Genomic DNA, 16,545 nt, shown 5'->3' with positions numbered 1-16,545 from the left:
AGCGCAATCACCCGTTCTTTTTTTCCATTGCAAGTGCCCTATCTCAAGAAGTAATGCTACGTTCTGGTTGAAATTTGGAATATATGTGAATCCATATGTAAACAGGCTTTGGTTCTATTTTGACGCCAATCGCTCCAAGAGGTGTTGATTTTTTTTTTTTTTTTTTGCGAATAAAAATATTTTTATTAATGCAACAATAAGAAAGATAAATCGTAATAGATTGTCGTCTGCGTATTTCTCGTGATTTTAATTGTATGGAAATGGTAGGAAATATTATCTCAATGATTTAAAATTTTTAACTGTTGCCATCTTATGTTTGTTAACAAATAAAATATTTGTAATTCATTCAAGCAAGGCTTTTAAAATAACTTTCAGTTTTCGCTCTTTTGCTTTGCTTTTAAAATAATTCAGACATTGGGATGGTAGTCAAGTTTTTGCATGTGTAATTTTGTTTTTGTTGGGAATATTGCTTCCTCGTCAAGCATGGGGAGGGATCAGAAAAAAAAAGAAAAATATAGAAGAAAGTTTCGTGATGGCCACAACATACTAGTTTGTGAAAGGAAGTAAAAATTAATATTAGTAAAAAAAGTAATGCAATAATTGAACTATCTCTAAGCCTGGAACTCAATTTCGTGCTTAACTTTCTTGCAGTTAATTTTGTATTAAAAATTGCAGTTGTGTTAAAAATTTCCCAGTGGATTTGGCGATTTAACCATACTCAGTTAAAATAATTGAACTCGGCAGTTGGAGAGAGAAGTCATAAATAAAGTTATACACAACTTAACCATTAACTGTGAATAAATTGCAGATTTATATCTTGTGACTTCATGGAACGCTATTGGGTAGATAACTAGTTAAGGGAATCGAGTTAACACTTAAATCCAAAATCTTTACAAATAATAAAGCTGAAAGTCTGTATGTCTGGATATCTGGATTTCTGGATGTCTGTTACGCGCATAGCACCGAGCCTGTTCTGCCGATTTTCCTGAAATTTGGCACAAAATTAGTTCGTAGCATAGGGGGGAGCACATGATTTTTTTTTAATTTGATTTTGCTCTTTTTTTATTCCAATTTTAAGTCAATTTTACCGAGGAAATTACCATAACATGGAAGAGTAAATTACCATAACATGGACGAGCAAATTACCATAACATGGGCGAGCAAATGAACATCAGCAAATTGGCGAGAAAATCATCCATTATTTGTAAATATATACAGATGAACCAAATGTATATTTAATATTCTACTATGGGCAAAGCTGTGCGGGTACCGCTAAAAAAAAAAAAGCTCAATTTTTTTGACCAGTATTTGGTGACTTAAGATAAAACGCCCATTGGTATAATTTCTGGAATTCTGGTACAACTTGGATTAATTGTTACAAAAAAAAGAAAAAAAAGTATCGCTTTCAATATAACTATAAAGTTTTTATCTTCACATGCTTTTTATTTAGGTAACAAAAGAGCTACAGCAAATATAAACAAACTCATTGTAAAACTGAAAATCATATGCATTTTGCTCTTAATAGACAGAGCTGTTTAATAACTGATGGAAGTTCGCGGCGCAAATATGCGTGCTTAAGTTTAATGTCACAGAAGTTTGAACTAGGTGCCGCAGAGTTCAGATGAAACAAAAAATGTAATTTGAACTTTGACATCCACACTTCAAATTATGCTTTTCGCAATCACGAGTGTGTGTATGTAGGCGTGTGTGTCTATGTGTGTATGTAGGCGTGTGAGTTTGTGTGTGTGTGTGTATGTAGGCGTTTGTGTTTGTGTGTGTGTGTGGGTAGTTATGTGTATGTGTGTTTGTGTGGGGAGATGTGTATGTGTAGGTGTGTTTGTGTAGGTGTCTGTATGTATGCGTGTGTGTATGTGTTTGTGTGTGTATGTGTGTGTAGGTGTTTGTGTGTGTATGTGTGTGTAGGTGTATGTGTAACTGTTGGCAAGTAAGTGCCGCAACCTGGAGACTAATTTCGTTATAGGAGCAGCATCGTGAGGCCGCCGGTCGACGGTGGTGCTGCAGAGGGAGGCGGGGGGGGGGGGGGAAATTAAATCATAGGAATTCAAAACAATCAAGTGAGAACAGTAAGCAATCGTGATTGCTCAAAAAAATAATAATTTCAACGTTCACAGTGAAACATTAAAACGTTGCCTAGTGGCAAAAAACGGTACAGCAGAAGGTTGTGTGCCACTCGAAAGGTTCTAGTGATTTCTAATCGGCTTTGATTAGCAAGTCACTCAGTAGGGGCACTTCATGCTACTAGCCCTGTACAGTCAAATATAAGTTCACAAGACAGTCGCTCTAGGTTGAAGAACATGACTGCCAACATTGAACGCGAACTGGTACAGTGAGCACTGTTACATGCAGTAAATTACCGCCCAATAGCCAGGGCTAAAGCAGAAATTGTGCAGTCCCTCGGCTGGAAATGACCGAGCTGGCGGTGTATTTCATGTATTTCTGCTTTAGCCTTGGCTATTGGGCGGTAATTTACTAATATACCATGCCTTGCCTTCAATCTGCAGTAATCGGCTGGAAATGACCCGCGCTGGCGGTGTATTTCATGTATTTCTGCTTTAGCCCTGGCTATTGGGCCGGTAATTTACTGAATATACCATGCCTTGCCTTCAATCTGCAGTCCTCGGCTGGAAATGACCGAGCTGGCGGTGTATTTCATGTATTTTCTACTTTAGCCCTGGCTATTGGGTCGGTAATTTACTGAATATACCATGCCTTGCCTTCAGTCCTCGAGTTGAACCGAACCATTGCTTCGGGTCACTCGTCTGGTCTGCGCTAATTCTATATTAGCTACCAGTTTGTTTAGCACTCTTGGCTTCCTTAAATGGTTTTCCATCTCCAGCTCGGTCACTTTCCTATGCCGGGCTGATGAGTGCTAATAAGCACGAAACTGCAGTCCTCGGCTGGAAATGACCGAGCTGGCGGTGAATTGCATGTACTGTTACATGCATTAAAATTCGAAACTAGCAGTTAGATGAGCTTAGTTAAAATAACTCATTGAATTTCCAAAGTTTTATCCGAACTTGATCCTGCTTCCGCTTTCCCGAGGGGAGCGAAACTAGTATCGCTAACATTCCAAAGTGTTTCTGGCGAGATTTCCCGCAATCTAATCCTCCAGCGTACGAGCCTTATTAGATAGCAAAAGAAAAAGGATCGATTCGGAACACCCCGGCCGGTGGGGACGCTTCCCATATTGCTTCGAACAGCACTCGGCTTTTCTCAGTCCTTCCGTAGTAGTCCAGTCAAATTAGGTCATGACACGGACATTCAAAAAAAAAGAATGTGCACCTATACCAAGTTGTTCAGTATCATGAGGAGATAACGTACCAAAAAGTCCCAAAAGTTTGAGCGTCGGGTATGGGAGTTACAGGGGGGCAAAGAGGGGGCTCAAAATGCAGATTATTGATTTATTTCAGCTGTATCTATAACACTATTCCTTTTCATGAAAGGGTAATTGAATAAAAGTTGATATGGTACATATAACTAATAGTACAAGTAATATTTTTTGCAAAGATCTGTCTTTGGGGGGGAGGGATCCCCCCCTCCGATTTTTGAGATATACATTGTACAAATGAAAAAATTTCCTTGCTCATGTTTTATTGATTTTAAAATAACGTTTTTGAGCACATTCCCTTTGCTTCCCCTTCTCCTCACCCCCCCCCCCCCCCCCATGTTAATGAAATGACGGGCTTAATCGGGTCAAAATACAAATTTTTGACGTGTTTCTCAGACATTTCAATGTCTATTCCTGCCAAATATTATGCCAGATTAAATTGAATACTGGAAGTTCTTAAAAATATGATCCAGATTTAGGTTTCATGTGGTTTTTAGCTTTGTCTTGTTCCTCAACCATGTGTTTCCCGTAATTTGAACGATTTGTTCAAAAATGTTTAGTTTTGATAATTGAAATACTTTACTTCCTTATTATTCAGTCTTCAAATTTCATAAAAGGTTTTAATTTCCTGGTTTTAATTGATTAAACCACATCTTTAACTCTTCATTGGCCGAGTTTATAAGACGCTGGATTTTGTACAAATGACGTTTAATTTCTTAGTTAGATTTTCATAATTTCAATAATGGGAATTATATGCTTGTGACAAAAACACATTTAGTGTGTCATTTTTTTCCGATTTTATTTCACGTTCTACATTTTCTGCCATTTTAGCTCATTTTTCTTTTGCTAACTTTATAGTTATACATTCGGGACAAATTTTTTAGTACCACGGAGGAATGTACCGCAATGCGACTTTTTCAGCAATTTAATTTTGTTCTTCAATTTCATTTGTAAGAAAAACTTTCACAGAAATACCTTAATTTGGAGACAAAAAAGTTTTTCGATTCTTTTAAAATAGTAAATTAATGGAAATGCAAGTTTAAAAGTGAAAACCTACATTTTTCTTGAAGTAAACAGAAAATATATTTATGTTATGCCCCCAAGAAGAACAGAAGCGGGTCGGATTGAAATGTAAAAAGGTAGGAACAGACGTTAAACACACTTTATCGAATTTTGACTAAACAAGCGATACAAAAATTGGTTATTCAGCAGCATTTGATTGATTGTTAGTCTGAAATACTGAAAGATTATGAACGATCTCAATTATAAACGTTGAGCGAAAATAGTACACTGAATTTCCGTAAATGGTCGAATCTAAGTGTCAAAAATTGATAGCTACTTTTAGAAACGAAGCAGCACCGCTAGTGACATACTTGTTAGTATTTCAACCACAGGAAGGGAGGGGAGAGGGGAGGAGATTTGCAAGTATAATCCTTGCACTTACCAAAAAAAAAAAAGATTAAAAAAAAAAGCAGAGATTCTTTGTCATTTCCTTTTTTAAATGAAAGTAAAATGTTTGTAATTTTTTCTTAAACTTTTTCAGAAACATAGCAGGTTATATATTTGGAAGTAAAAGCCGTAGTTTTTACTTTTGAAAATGTTTTAAGGAATAAAGCAATTCAAACTTGAAAAATGCCAAAAAATTACGCTTGAAAATCAAAACAAACATCGCTTAAATGAGTTCTTTCCTATGGTCCATTTACTTTTTTTCTGCACTCAACAGAGGTTATAGAAATAGAAGCGGCAAATCTGCAAAGTGAAGAGAAAACACAAATTATTTTTATAGAAGACTTTAAGCAGGCCCCGATTAACCAGTGAAGTGGGAAAGCTCCTTCTCATTTCAGGGCCTTACAAATTCTGTGTTGGAAATTTTTCTAAAAATTCAACGCACATTTAAATAAAATTCACTGTTGCTACAGGTGTTATTTTTAAAAGTGACGCAGCAAAATTCAGATCAATGTTTAACTTCTCTTCCTACCCGACAGATAGAATTTTTGTAAATTACATACGTTTTTCACTGAAATTCTAAACAATAAAGGGTGGTTAGTTGCTAAAACAGATTTGTACTGTCACAAAATTGTTATGAAAGTGTATTGTAATAGTTCGGCCAAATTTGATCGAACCAGTTCTAATGTTTGCAGTACCTTTAAAAGCTGAATCTGGAATTTTTAAGCAGTTTTTCAGTAATTTTTGGGCTTCCTGAAAATTCTGAGGGGGAGCTCTAGCTTCCCGAGCCTTTTGGGTAATCAAACCCTGCGCTTAAGGCGCAACGTCTTACCTTTCAGATTTCAGTAACTACCCCTTTCCTATTCATTCCAACATCCGATTCGCACTGAGACCTAAAAACAGACGTACAGAGCAGTACAATGCAAAAATGCAATCGTTAGACCACCAAATTTTCTTTCTGTTTTTGTCCTTGAAACTTTTAGAACCGATGTGTGTGTGCTTTCGTTTCTATGTTTTAAAACTTTGAGGATTCTTAATGATTATTTCTGTGCATAGTATATTATTTTATTATTAAAAAGAATTTGTTTCAAATTCACAACTTGGTGACTCCTTTTAAAGCTATTTTTATTACTTAAGATTCGTTAAATTTCATAAGTAATACTACGTGTTGAGTTTCTATAGTTTCTCAAATCTTTACTAAAAGATTATAAAAACAGTTTCAGCTTTTAAATTTGAAGTATTGGTTTTTATTTAGTTTCTTAAAGTTTTTGGTTTCTTAGGCCATCTAACCACCTAAGTGGTCTGAACTCCCCCCCCCCCTCCCAAACAGACCCCCGCATTGCTGGGTCTGCGGGTACATAAATTCGAGCCTGCGTACAGGAGAATTAAATCTCAATGCCATCTGTACGGCATTTTAACTTAAAACCGAAAAAAAAAAAAAAAAAAAATTCAAATATAGGATTACTATTAATTTTCTTAGTATAATATCCATCGGCAAAAATGAATCTATGAAATTTCATATTCTGTAGCACAGCTCTAAAAAATTCAAAGAGAATGCACTTCGGAATTTATTTCTTATTCGATGAACAAATAAGTGTCAACGTTATTTTGGATTGAGATACGTATGATTACGCCCATCATTTTTTTTACTCATGGGGGGGGGGGAAGGGAATACACTCGAAAATGTCATTAAAAAAACAATAAAATACCTGCAATGAAACTTTTGCATTTGTGCAATGAATATGTCTCAAAATCCAAAGGGGAGGGGTTGGGGGGGGGGTCAATCCCCCCGTTTCTTAATGACTGATGTGTGTAAAAATAGTACTTGCAGTGTTTGTAATTTGTTCCATATTCAACTTTTATTCAATTACCCTTTCATGAAAACTAATAGTGTTGGAAATACAGCTGAAATAAAGCAATAATCTGCATTTTGAGCCCCCCTCTTTGCCCCCCATAACTCCCAAACCCGACGCTCAAACTCTTGGGACTTTTTGGTACGTTATCTCCTCATGATACCGAACAACTTGGTATAGATGCACATTCTTTTTTTTGAATGTCCGGGTTCGGCCCTTTTTCGACCTAATTTGACTGGACTATAGCAACAGTGGCGGCGCTAGGCGTCGGCGATGTCGGCGACTGCCGACGGCCTCGCGTAGATAGGGCCTCGCAAAACTCTCAGAAGTTTTAAGAAATTTCCATGTTTTCAATTGAAGCTCTAATTAAATACAACAGACACAAAAGTAATCAAAATAGTGCGTGCAGGGGAGACTGCACAGAGCCAGCGTTAGCAAATGCGGGGACCAATTCTGTCGGGGCCTGAATTAAAAATATTCAATAGCTACAACTTATTAATCAGCCAACTCTATTCCCCCCACCCCCATCCTATTTCTTTTCTTTTTTCTATTGTTTTCTACGTTCGTCTAAAAATAAGAAAATATTCAAAATGCTGCTCTTCCGAACCCCCTCCCTCCTCCATACACACACACACACAAACCGAAAGCATTATGGGGCATCTGAAATTTCGTTTCCAGGTCTTTAATTTCGCTATATTTCCAGCTTAAAGCCCCCATATATTCAACAACATCGAAAATTGCTTAAAATTGCGTTTTGTGGCTTGAATTTCAAAAATTACCGAGTCTAATATTACAAAATATGGCCTTACAATCGCATTTTGAAGGCTTGAATTTCAGAAAATATTCGGGCAAGGGTCCCCATACTGCCTTTCTTTTATATCATAAGCAATTGGGTTTTTTAAACTACATTAACAAAAAGTTTAAGTGGAATGGCTCCTAAATATAAAATATTGCTAAAGTTTTTAAGACCGTAATTTTTAAAACTTTTCGAGGGAAGAGCTCCCTTCCTTGTCTAAAACTCTGTTTTTGAAACTTCAATTTCGAGAATTTGCAGGGGATTGATTTTGACCTTTTTTTTTTTTTTTTTTTTTTTTTTTTTTTTTTTTTTTTTTTAAAGACTTGATCTGGGACAGTCTCTGACCCTAAAGTCAATAAATATGACCTATAATTGCGTTTTTAAGGCTTCAATTTCTAGAAATTTCCACCGAGACCTCTGTACCTCTTTTCCCCTAACATCAGCAAACAAAATCTTAAAACGGCATTTTTAAACAACAAATTTCAAAATTTTCCCCCCGGACCCCCCTTTCTATCAGGTCATTTTTTTCCCTTCAATGTGTCGTCCCCCCCCCGTCCCCCCCCCCCCACCAAAAAAAACTTCTTTTTGATTGCGCTAGTGGTCATAAAATGTTTTTGTCCTAGCAATTAAGTGGATTAGGTACTCAAGTGCCAATAGTTAGTACAAAAACTAATTCCATGATTTCAATTATCTGTCTGAGAATATTTTATGATTAAAAAGGCCTCGCAAAACTGCATCGCCGACGTCTTTTTTTGCTCTCGCGCCGCCACTGCGTAGCAACTCAAACTTTAAGTAGTAACAATTTTCGTAATTTGAGGAAAATAGAGTCTTGATTAGACTGTTTGAAATAGTCTTAAACCCCTACCAAAAAATGACATAATTGTAATCAAGTCAGGGGTTAAAACATTTTGACGAGATGGAGACTTATTCTGGCCAAAATTTTTCAGATCCAGTCCATGAACATATTTTGGAAATAAACCGCCCACAAACGATTCGAAATCCCTTCATGAAAGCATATCACCAAAATGGTGGAAATAATAATATTCTCCTTAAATTCCAATCTGCTAAATGAAGATTTTTTTTTTTTTGATTAGGAGTTAAAACTAGTATGTTGTGGCCATCACGAAACTTTCTTCTATATCTTTCTTATAATTCTGATCCCTCCCCATGCTTAACGAGGAAGCAATATTCCCAACAAACACAAAATTACATATGCCAAAACTTGTAGTCCTGGCCCCACAATGTAGTCCCGTAAAAATTTTTAGGTCCAGAGATTTTCTCTTTAGAATCTTGATCTGTAGGTGTGCTAATGTGAGAATATCTTGGGTAGACATGTTGAATCCTGCGCGAAATAATTTTACAGGCCATCAAAGATAGCGGCCATTTTGGTTCACTTGCTCATTACGTTTTTCGCAACGGGCGTACCAACAAATTTATTTTTAGTTTTGAACTGCAGTTTTTGGAGTTAAGGAAGTCAATTAATGTATTAATTATGTCATAAAAGCCGCTCTTACTGTTTCCACAATTTTACGTTTAGATATCTCCGACATTTGTTGTTGATTATTTTGGTTACTAAAAAGGGTACAAAAATTAATAAATAATCCAAAATGCTCATTTTAAACTCCTGTTTATCACATACATGTTTCTTCAACAACACAATAAATGAAAAATACAAGATTAGTTACTTTTAAAAAAGGTTACGATCTGTTTTTGCATTGCATGTTATTGCACTACGACGGACGTCTGTATCATTTGATGCCGCAGCCACTCTTTTTGAGCAATTTTTATCAGCCCAGTCTATGTGTGGAAAAATTCGTAGATCTGCATCTTCTCTTGAGTTATTCTAATTAAGCTCTTCAATGATGTGTCTCAAATCTCCTATGAAAAGTATTGCAGATTGCTTCTTCATTAACTGTTAAACCACTAGCAATAGCTGAAAATGTGGCATTTTTGGACATTTCTTCTATTTCCTTGCGTGCTAGTTACTGTAAATTTCCCTTATTTGATACGGAAGACCAGAATTTTTCTACCTGCATCGGTACTAGTGTTTTTCTGTCAATTACAGCAATGTTTGTTCTGCCCTTAGTTGATTCTCTTCTCATCTTTTCGGATTATTTCACAACATGCTGCAGATAACTATCGAACACAGGAAGAAGTTCATGAAAAGAGCATACAGGAAGGAATCCATGCAGAACATTGCTGATTACTTCGCCAGAAGTTTTCTTTATTTAGCGGACTTGTGGCATGAAATATATAACGAAGGCAGTTTTTATTGGGGATATACTTTGCTAAATAAAAAATGTTCTGGGAACGGATATTTCTGCAATCTAGCTTGGTAGGTGAATCACCACCACCAGGGGCGTGCACAGGGGGGGGGGGAGAAGAGAAACCTGTTGGCCCGGGCCTGAGCCTGAAGGGGGGCCTATTATTTTTAAAACTAGGGATGAAATATGTGCTTAAACAATATGGAAGGGCGGCCGAAACATTTGTGGGCATTTGTGACGGGCCCCAAATTTTCTGTGTACGCCCCTGACCATCACATAATGTGTTCGTTGGACACAAGTCATGAGCTAAAATATTTTTAATGCATTTTCCCCTTTCTTTCGCTATTTCCATGTCTCTGTACCCTTGTTAAAGATGATTCTTTCCCATTAGCTTAGAAGTGATATTTTATGAAGAACTGTGTGCCTCAAAGCATGGTAGGTTGACTTTGGAAAGTAAATCAGACAATTTTTGAAGCAAAATATATCCAGTATAAACTGGCGGTACGGTTCTGATCAATGATTCATAATATTCATGATACTGAGAAGGCGAATCCTGACACTATTATTCACAAGTTGTTTAGTGAGAAAGTTGTCAAGTTTCTCTGTTTCAGAAATATCATAGGGATTTACATGTTGATAGATAAAATCAACAAGTCTTTTGACATTTTCATCAAAATACTGGCTACGATTGCCTATAAAAATAAGGATGCGGGACACTCTCACAGTGATCCATTAAATGAGAACTAGTAAGACCACGAAACACATTGCATATCATTAAAATTTCATGATACTCTAAATGCCACTCGGCAACTTTTTCTCGTCTGCCCTGCAATTTCTCCGGCACTTTTCTGTGACCGTTGAATTGTTTGTTCCAATTTCATCTCTGGCTTCACAGCATTGAATTTTAACAACAAATTTACCTTGAATGAATTTTTCTTACAGGTAGGGACACCCATTTTCTAGCGCCCTTATCCTCTCTACGTACCATGTTTCATATAGTAAATAAATGATGCAATCAAATACACGAAAGACTGGAAACAGTAATTCAACAGTTTGAACGTATAATTTGTAATTTTCTTCGCCATCAGCAATAATCAAGTGTTTTACAAGTGATACCAGTGAACAAAACACTTCCCAACCCTTTCACAGTTCTCATTTGTCACTACATCCTTTAACAAAAACTCAATCTCTGTTTTCAAGCTTCCAATATTTGTGCGTAGCGATTGAATCATTATTTGACTTTTTTCCTCATCCTTTGAGCCAAGAGCATCCTGAACCGTCTTTACTCGCTTAGCAGAACTTCTCTTGTAGTCTAAAATCAACATCTTATAATGATTTTCTTAAGATTCTCAATGATTTTCTGCAGTCTTCACAGCTTCTTGTGAGCTAAAAGCAGCAGCAAGTACTTTTGGAGATAGATGTCTAGAAAAAACCAACAAAGGTTCATTCTTTCTTTCGGAAGCACAGAAAAGAATCCTTTCATTATACGTTGTTACGAGAAATAGTTTTGTTTCATTAATAAAAACCAATGCATTTTCATCTACATTGAGCATTGAGCATCAACTCTTTTATTTCTGAAAGAATAAATCCATGCCCAGCATTTAATAGAGTTTTTAATATTTCATTTGCCTTTTTAAACAGTTCAAATTTTGAGGATAGATGTCGCGCAGACTGTGTATTGGTTTCTCGCGCATACTTTCGAATATAAGAACTTATACAGTTTGGATTTGCATATAAATTCGCAGCAGAAACATTCATATCGCTGTTAAGATCTGCTACTCTGTCAAAAACTTCGTCTTCATTTGGACCTCCTTCAGTACTTTCTGATTTTTCTAAAACATTGTTTTCACTTTCAAAATAACTTGTCTGTGCATTTTTTTCTACCATTTTTTTAGTGTTTTTCCTCTCGTGTATTTCTTATAGCACTAGTTGCTGCAATGACATACTATATTTTCTTGCCGCGTTTTTCAATATTGCGTCTTTGCGTATTTCAGCAGCTTCCCGAACTTGTTTTTGTCGAAGAACATAATTTTTCTCTTGATTCCTTTTTACAAACTACATATTCGTTTGTTAAAACTGTCTTCAAGATGCCTTCAATTGCCTACCAAAACTTTCTGAACTCGGTTTGGAAATATCAGCCATTGCTAAAATAGTTATTGTCACAGAAAAACATGAAACAAAAAGTTTTTGGAACTGTGGAATATTTTTACTCGAAAACAATTACTTTGATAGCAGACGATAAATAACCTTGAACAGCGTAGAGCGACGGGGGGGGGGGGGGAATCCCTATAGCTACTGGTTTTAACATTAATGCAAATTTTAATACAGAAGCTTATGCATATGAAAGGGCTGTTTTGATCAAAAAATCTCCTTCAGAAGGTGTTTTCAATCAAAGAATCCCATTCAGAAGGTATATTTGATCGAAAAAACCCCATTCAGAAGGTATTTTTGATCGAAAAAAACCCATTCAGAAGGTTTTTTCATCAAAAAAAACCTCCTTCAGAAGGTATTTTTGACCAAAAAATCCCCTACAGAAGATATTGCTGGCTGCGCTGGTGACCTTGAAAAATATTGATTTACACAAAAGGTTTTTACACTTTGAAATCGTTTGGTTTCATTAAGAGTTATTAATTTTTGTACACTTTTAAGTAACTAGAATGTTAAACAAAAAACGTCAGAGATACCTCACGCAAAAATTGTGGAAAAAGTCAGAGCGGTTTTTTATGACATAACTATTACATTAATTGACTTTCTAAGGCCCAAAAATTTCAGTTCAAAACTAAAAATAAAATTTATAGGTGCGCACGTTGCGAAAAACGTAATGAGCAAGTGAACCAAAATGGCCGCTATCTTTGATGGCCTGTAAAATTATTTCGCGCAGGATTCAACATGTCTACCCAAGATATTCTCACATTAGAACACCTACAGATCAAGATTCTAAAGAGAAAATCTCTGGACCTAAAAATTTTTACGGGCCTACATTGTGGGGCCTGGAATATTGACGACCATCGCAATCCCTGATTTATCTCAAAAGCAAAGCAAAGAATGAAAATTTAAAATTATTTTAAAAGCCTTGCTTGAAATAATTACAAACATTTATTTGTTAATAAACACAAGATGGCAACAGTTAACAATTTTAAATCATTGAGATAATATTTCCGATCATTTCCATGCAATTAAAATCACGAGATAAACGCAGACGACAGTCTATTACGATTTATCTTTCTCATTGTTGCAATTATAAAGCTATTTTTATTCACACAAAATAATAAAAAAAATCAGCCCCCCCCCCCATGGAGCGATTGGCGCCAAAATTGAACCAACGCCTGTTTACATATGGATTCATATTTATTCCAAATTTCATATAGAACGTAGCATTACTTCTTGAGATACGGCACTCAAAATCAAAAAAAAAAAAAAAAAGAACAATAGATTGCGCCACCTCTTTTTCAGCTTTTGACACCAAAATAGAATCAGCACTTATACCCTCTAGGGGCTACTTGTCAATAAATTTTTCTTTGATTCCGTTCATTATTTCTTGAGATACAGCAGTCACAATTGACGACAAAAAACGTTCTATAGCTCAACTTCCGTTTGAGTTATTAACAGCAAAATTGAATCAGCACCTGTTCCTGTTAATGGCAACATATGGACCAAATTTTGTTTGATTCCGCCAGTTACTTCCTGAGGAATAGCAAGCACGCGTAACTCAAAAAACGTCCCATTGCTCCACCCCCCTTGGAGGAATTCGCGCCAAAAACCAATGGGCACAAGTTCACGTAGCGGCACATATGTGTACCAAATTTCGTTCGATTTCATGTGGTAGTTTTTTGCTGTAGAGCGGCCACAAAAAAACTGGTCACACACAGACGTGACACACACACACACACACACACACAGACAGACAGACATTTTCCAAAAATAGTCGGAATGGACTCAGCACACCTCAAAACGTTCGAATCCGTCAAAATTCGAAATTCGAAAATTTGCACGAATCCAATACTTTCTTCTATATATTAGATATAGAAGAAAGTAAAAACGATTATTAATTCTGCAATAATGTTTGAGGATTGGATGGAACAAATAAAGGATTGTTAACTATTCGGATAAAATTGGAGGACAACGAAAATTCTTATAGGATAATAATAAGATATAGAAGGCTGTACTGCCGTGGGAAAGTAAGGGGCAGTATGTGCAGAAATGAGTTTTTGAGATACTTGAGGAAATGCGTTTCAAATTCAATACTAACAATTAGCAAATGCTAGACTTTGATGGATTTTTTTTTTTTTTTTCGTGTTTTTATTTGCAGCGAAACCCAAATAAGCAAGCTTGTACAATTAAGCTAACATAAAATGGGGAAGGCAAAAATTCCAAAAAAGAAAACTGAAATTTTTCCGATGCTGCCTGTTTGGTACTTCCTCCAAAAAACGTTACCTCGTGAAAAAGTTTAATTTTTTGATTGTTTTCTATGGCAACAGTTTTGATAATTGTTGTGTTTTTTCTTTTTTCTTCTTGCAAAAAGTGTTGTTGCATCTAATGAAGTAGTGGCTTTATGCGTTGTTTATTTTGAAGTAGTGGCTTCATATGTATTATTAGAAGTTAATTAGGAGTAGTGGCTCCGACTAATAAAGTGTGTTGATTTAACTTTTATACAGTCCACATTGTGTTTTGCACGTATGTTCATTTCGAACCAGAACGTAACACTGCCCTTTACTTACCCACGGCATTGCAATTATCTAATATGACTGCTGATAACTGCCCCTCCCAAAAATTGTGATTCTTTTCAAACATAAAGCTAGGAGGATAGTTCTCATACATTGGAAAATTGAATTTCTGCCCCGTCATACTGAGTTTACTAAACTGCAACCGGTAGAGATGCAACATTGTTCGCCTTTGAACATGCATCATAGTATTAGGCAGCGAGAAGCAAAAGGATTTAAGGGGACGTTTTAATGTTTCGAGTAAAACACGTTTGAAGTTCCAATCCTAAGTAGGCTGTCATTGAAAAGTTTTTCTAATTCATGCTGTGTGGCAGCAACTATCATAGCTACTAATTCTAACATTTTCCCCAAAACAGGAGAGAGGTCTCCTACCACTTGGAATGGATATCTCTAAATTTTTAATCTTGTCACTAACGTTCCTTTGCTTCTCACTGCCTCATATGTTTAAATAAGATTGGTTTTTTACAGAAACGAGCTGATGTGTGCATCACATTACTTCCTTTTACTCCAATTTAATGTCATTTTCTCATTATTGGCAGTCTTAATGGGATTCAATAGTTTACTTTCTAAATATCACCAACAGTGGCCAAATTAAAACCAGATTTAAAAAAAAAAAATTCTAATTCGCCAAATTTGTCGCCAAGTTGGCGACAAAACTTGGCGACCAAAAGACTGGCGATATATCGCCAAGTGTTCGCCAAATTATAACACCACTTGAGTTCATATCGAAATTAACAATGATTTCCGCCAAAAAAGGGGCAAAAGACGACCTCCTTTGGAGCATCCGAATGCAACCAAAAAGGGAGGTGCACATCTAAACCTCACTAGGAGTCTAAGTTCCAAATTTCACCTTTCTACGACATTCCGTTCTCGAGTTATGCGACATACATACACACATACGCACATACAGACGTCACGAGAAAACTCGTTGTAATTAACTCGGGGATCTTCAAAATGGATATTTCGGGGGTCTGTACGTTCCTAGGCATATATCCACGTGTGGTGTGGGTTAAAAAATAAACTCAACATTCATTCGGGGGTGAGCAAAATGTAAATTAAGGCCGATTTTTGAGTGAAAATTTTTTCGCGAATACAATACTTCCTGTTTTGTGAAAGGAAGTAAAAAACGAATGTTGTCGAAATGCTACTTACTTGGTCGAAGTCCGGCAACAACCAGCCATCGGTGTTCTGTAAAAGAAAGAAAATTTGGGTTAGAATGACAATGACTTACGCTGATGCATGCAACAAAAAGTGAAATTAAAATTACGCAAAGCATGACTCATTCTACCCAGAAAAAGTTTTTGGAGAGGGCACGGAGGAGTAAAATTAAAAAGCGCCTCCTCGTATAACTTTTTATAACTATGTTTTAAAATATTTTTTAGCTCACTTACAGTTAATTACCGAGCGAATCGTGATTTTATTAAACTTCGAATCTTAAGCCAGTGAATTTAGCCAGTTAAACTTATTCTTTCGCACTGACCTCTGACTACAATGTTACTCCTTTTGGAAACAAAAGTTATTTCATTCAAATATTGTTTAGAAATAAACTAAAGAATTGTTAATGGGAGAGTTCATTTATTTTTTCCCTTTAGCAGTAGCACGACCCCTGGCCCCCTTCGTTAAAATTTGCTACTGATTCTACCTCAGCAGCAAATTGCAGCTTCTCCATCAGTGATGGATTTTTTAGGTTTGAGGGCCAGTCGCAATTAATATTTAGTGCTCCATGGTCCCACATCTAAGGGGCACGACTGTAATAGGGACCCGGTATGAGAAAAGTGAGATAAAACTTATTTTTAAATGTGAAATTCACAAAACTCCAAGAGAGCCCGCAACATGGGGGAATACATACATACATACATGGGGGAATTCATATTTTTCCCACGTCTGGGAAAATATTAATTGTAAAAAATGTGGTGGGCCCTTTTGTCTAATACTCTTAAAATAAGAGTTCGAGAAACAGGTTCTTTCTGGAGCCTCTATGTTGAAAATTCAGATTGGCTTTCGGAAATTGCAATTTTTCATTCCATACTGAATTTTTGGCAGTGAGTTTATATTAAAGGATCACACGCAAGGACGGATACAATGGAGGGGCGATGGGGCGATCCCCCCTCCCTTG

General features: G+C 36.3%; 1 protein-coding gene across 1 annotated transcript in view; it reads right to left on the bottom strand.

Annotated features, from left to right (window-relative positions):
- Nucleotides 1–16,098, bottom strand: part of LOC129216806 (disks large homolog 1-like) — a 175,217-nt gene extending 159,119 nt beyond the window's left edge. Inside the window, exons 1-2 of the mRNA XM_054851023.1 lie at nucleotides 16,072–16,098; nucleotides 15,582–15,617 (exon numbers count right to left, since the gene is read on the bottom strand). Of these exons, the coding sequence (XP_054706998.1) occupies nucleotides 15,582–15,617; nucleotides 16,072–16,098 (63 nt within the window). The remainder of the gene's footprint in view (nucleotides 1–15,581; nucleotides 15,618–16,071) is intronic.
- Between the last annotated feature and the right edge of the window lie 447 nt (nucleotides 16,099–16,545).

This window comes from Uloborus diversus, chromosome 2 (assembly GCF_026930045.1).
Source record: "Uloborus diversus isolate 005 chromosome 2, Udiv.v.3.1, whole genome shotgun sequence".
NCBI classification, from domain to species: Eukaryota; Metazoa; Arthropoda; class Arachnida; order Araneae; family Uloboridae; genus Uloborus; species Uloborus diversus.
The sequence above is the reverse complement of the archived record's forward strand: the minus strand, read 5'-3'. Positions and strand labels throughout refer to the sequence as shown.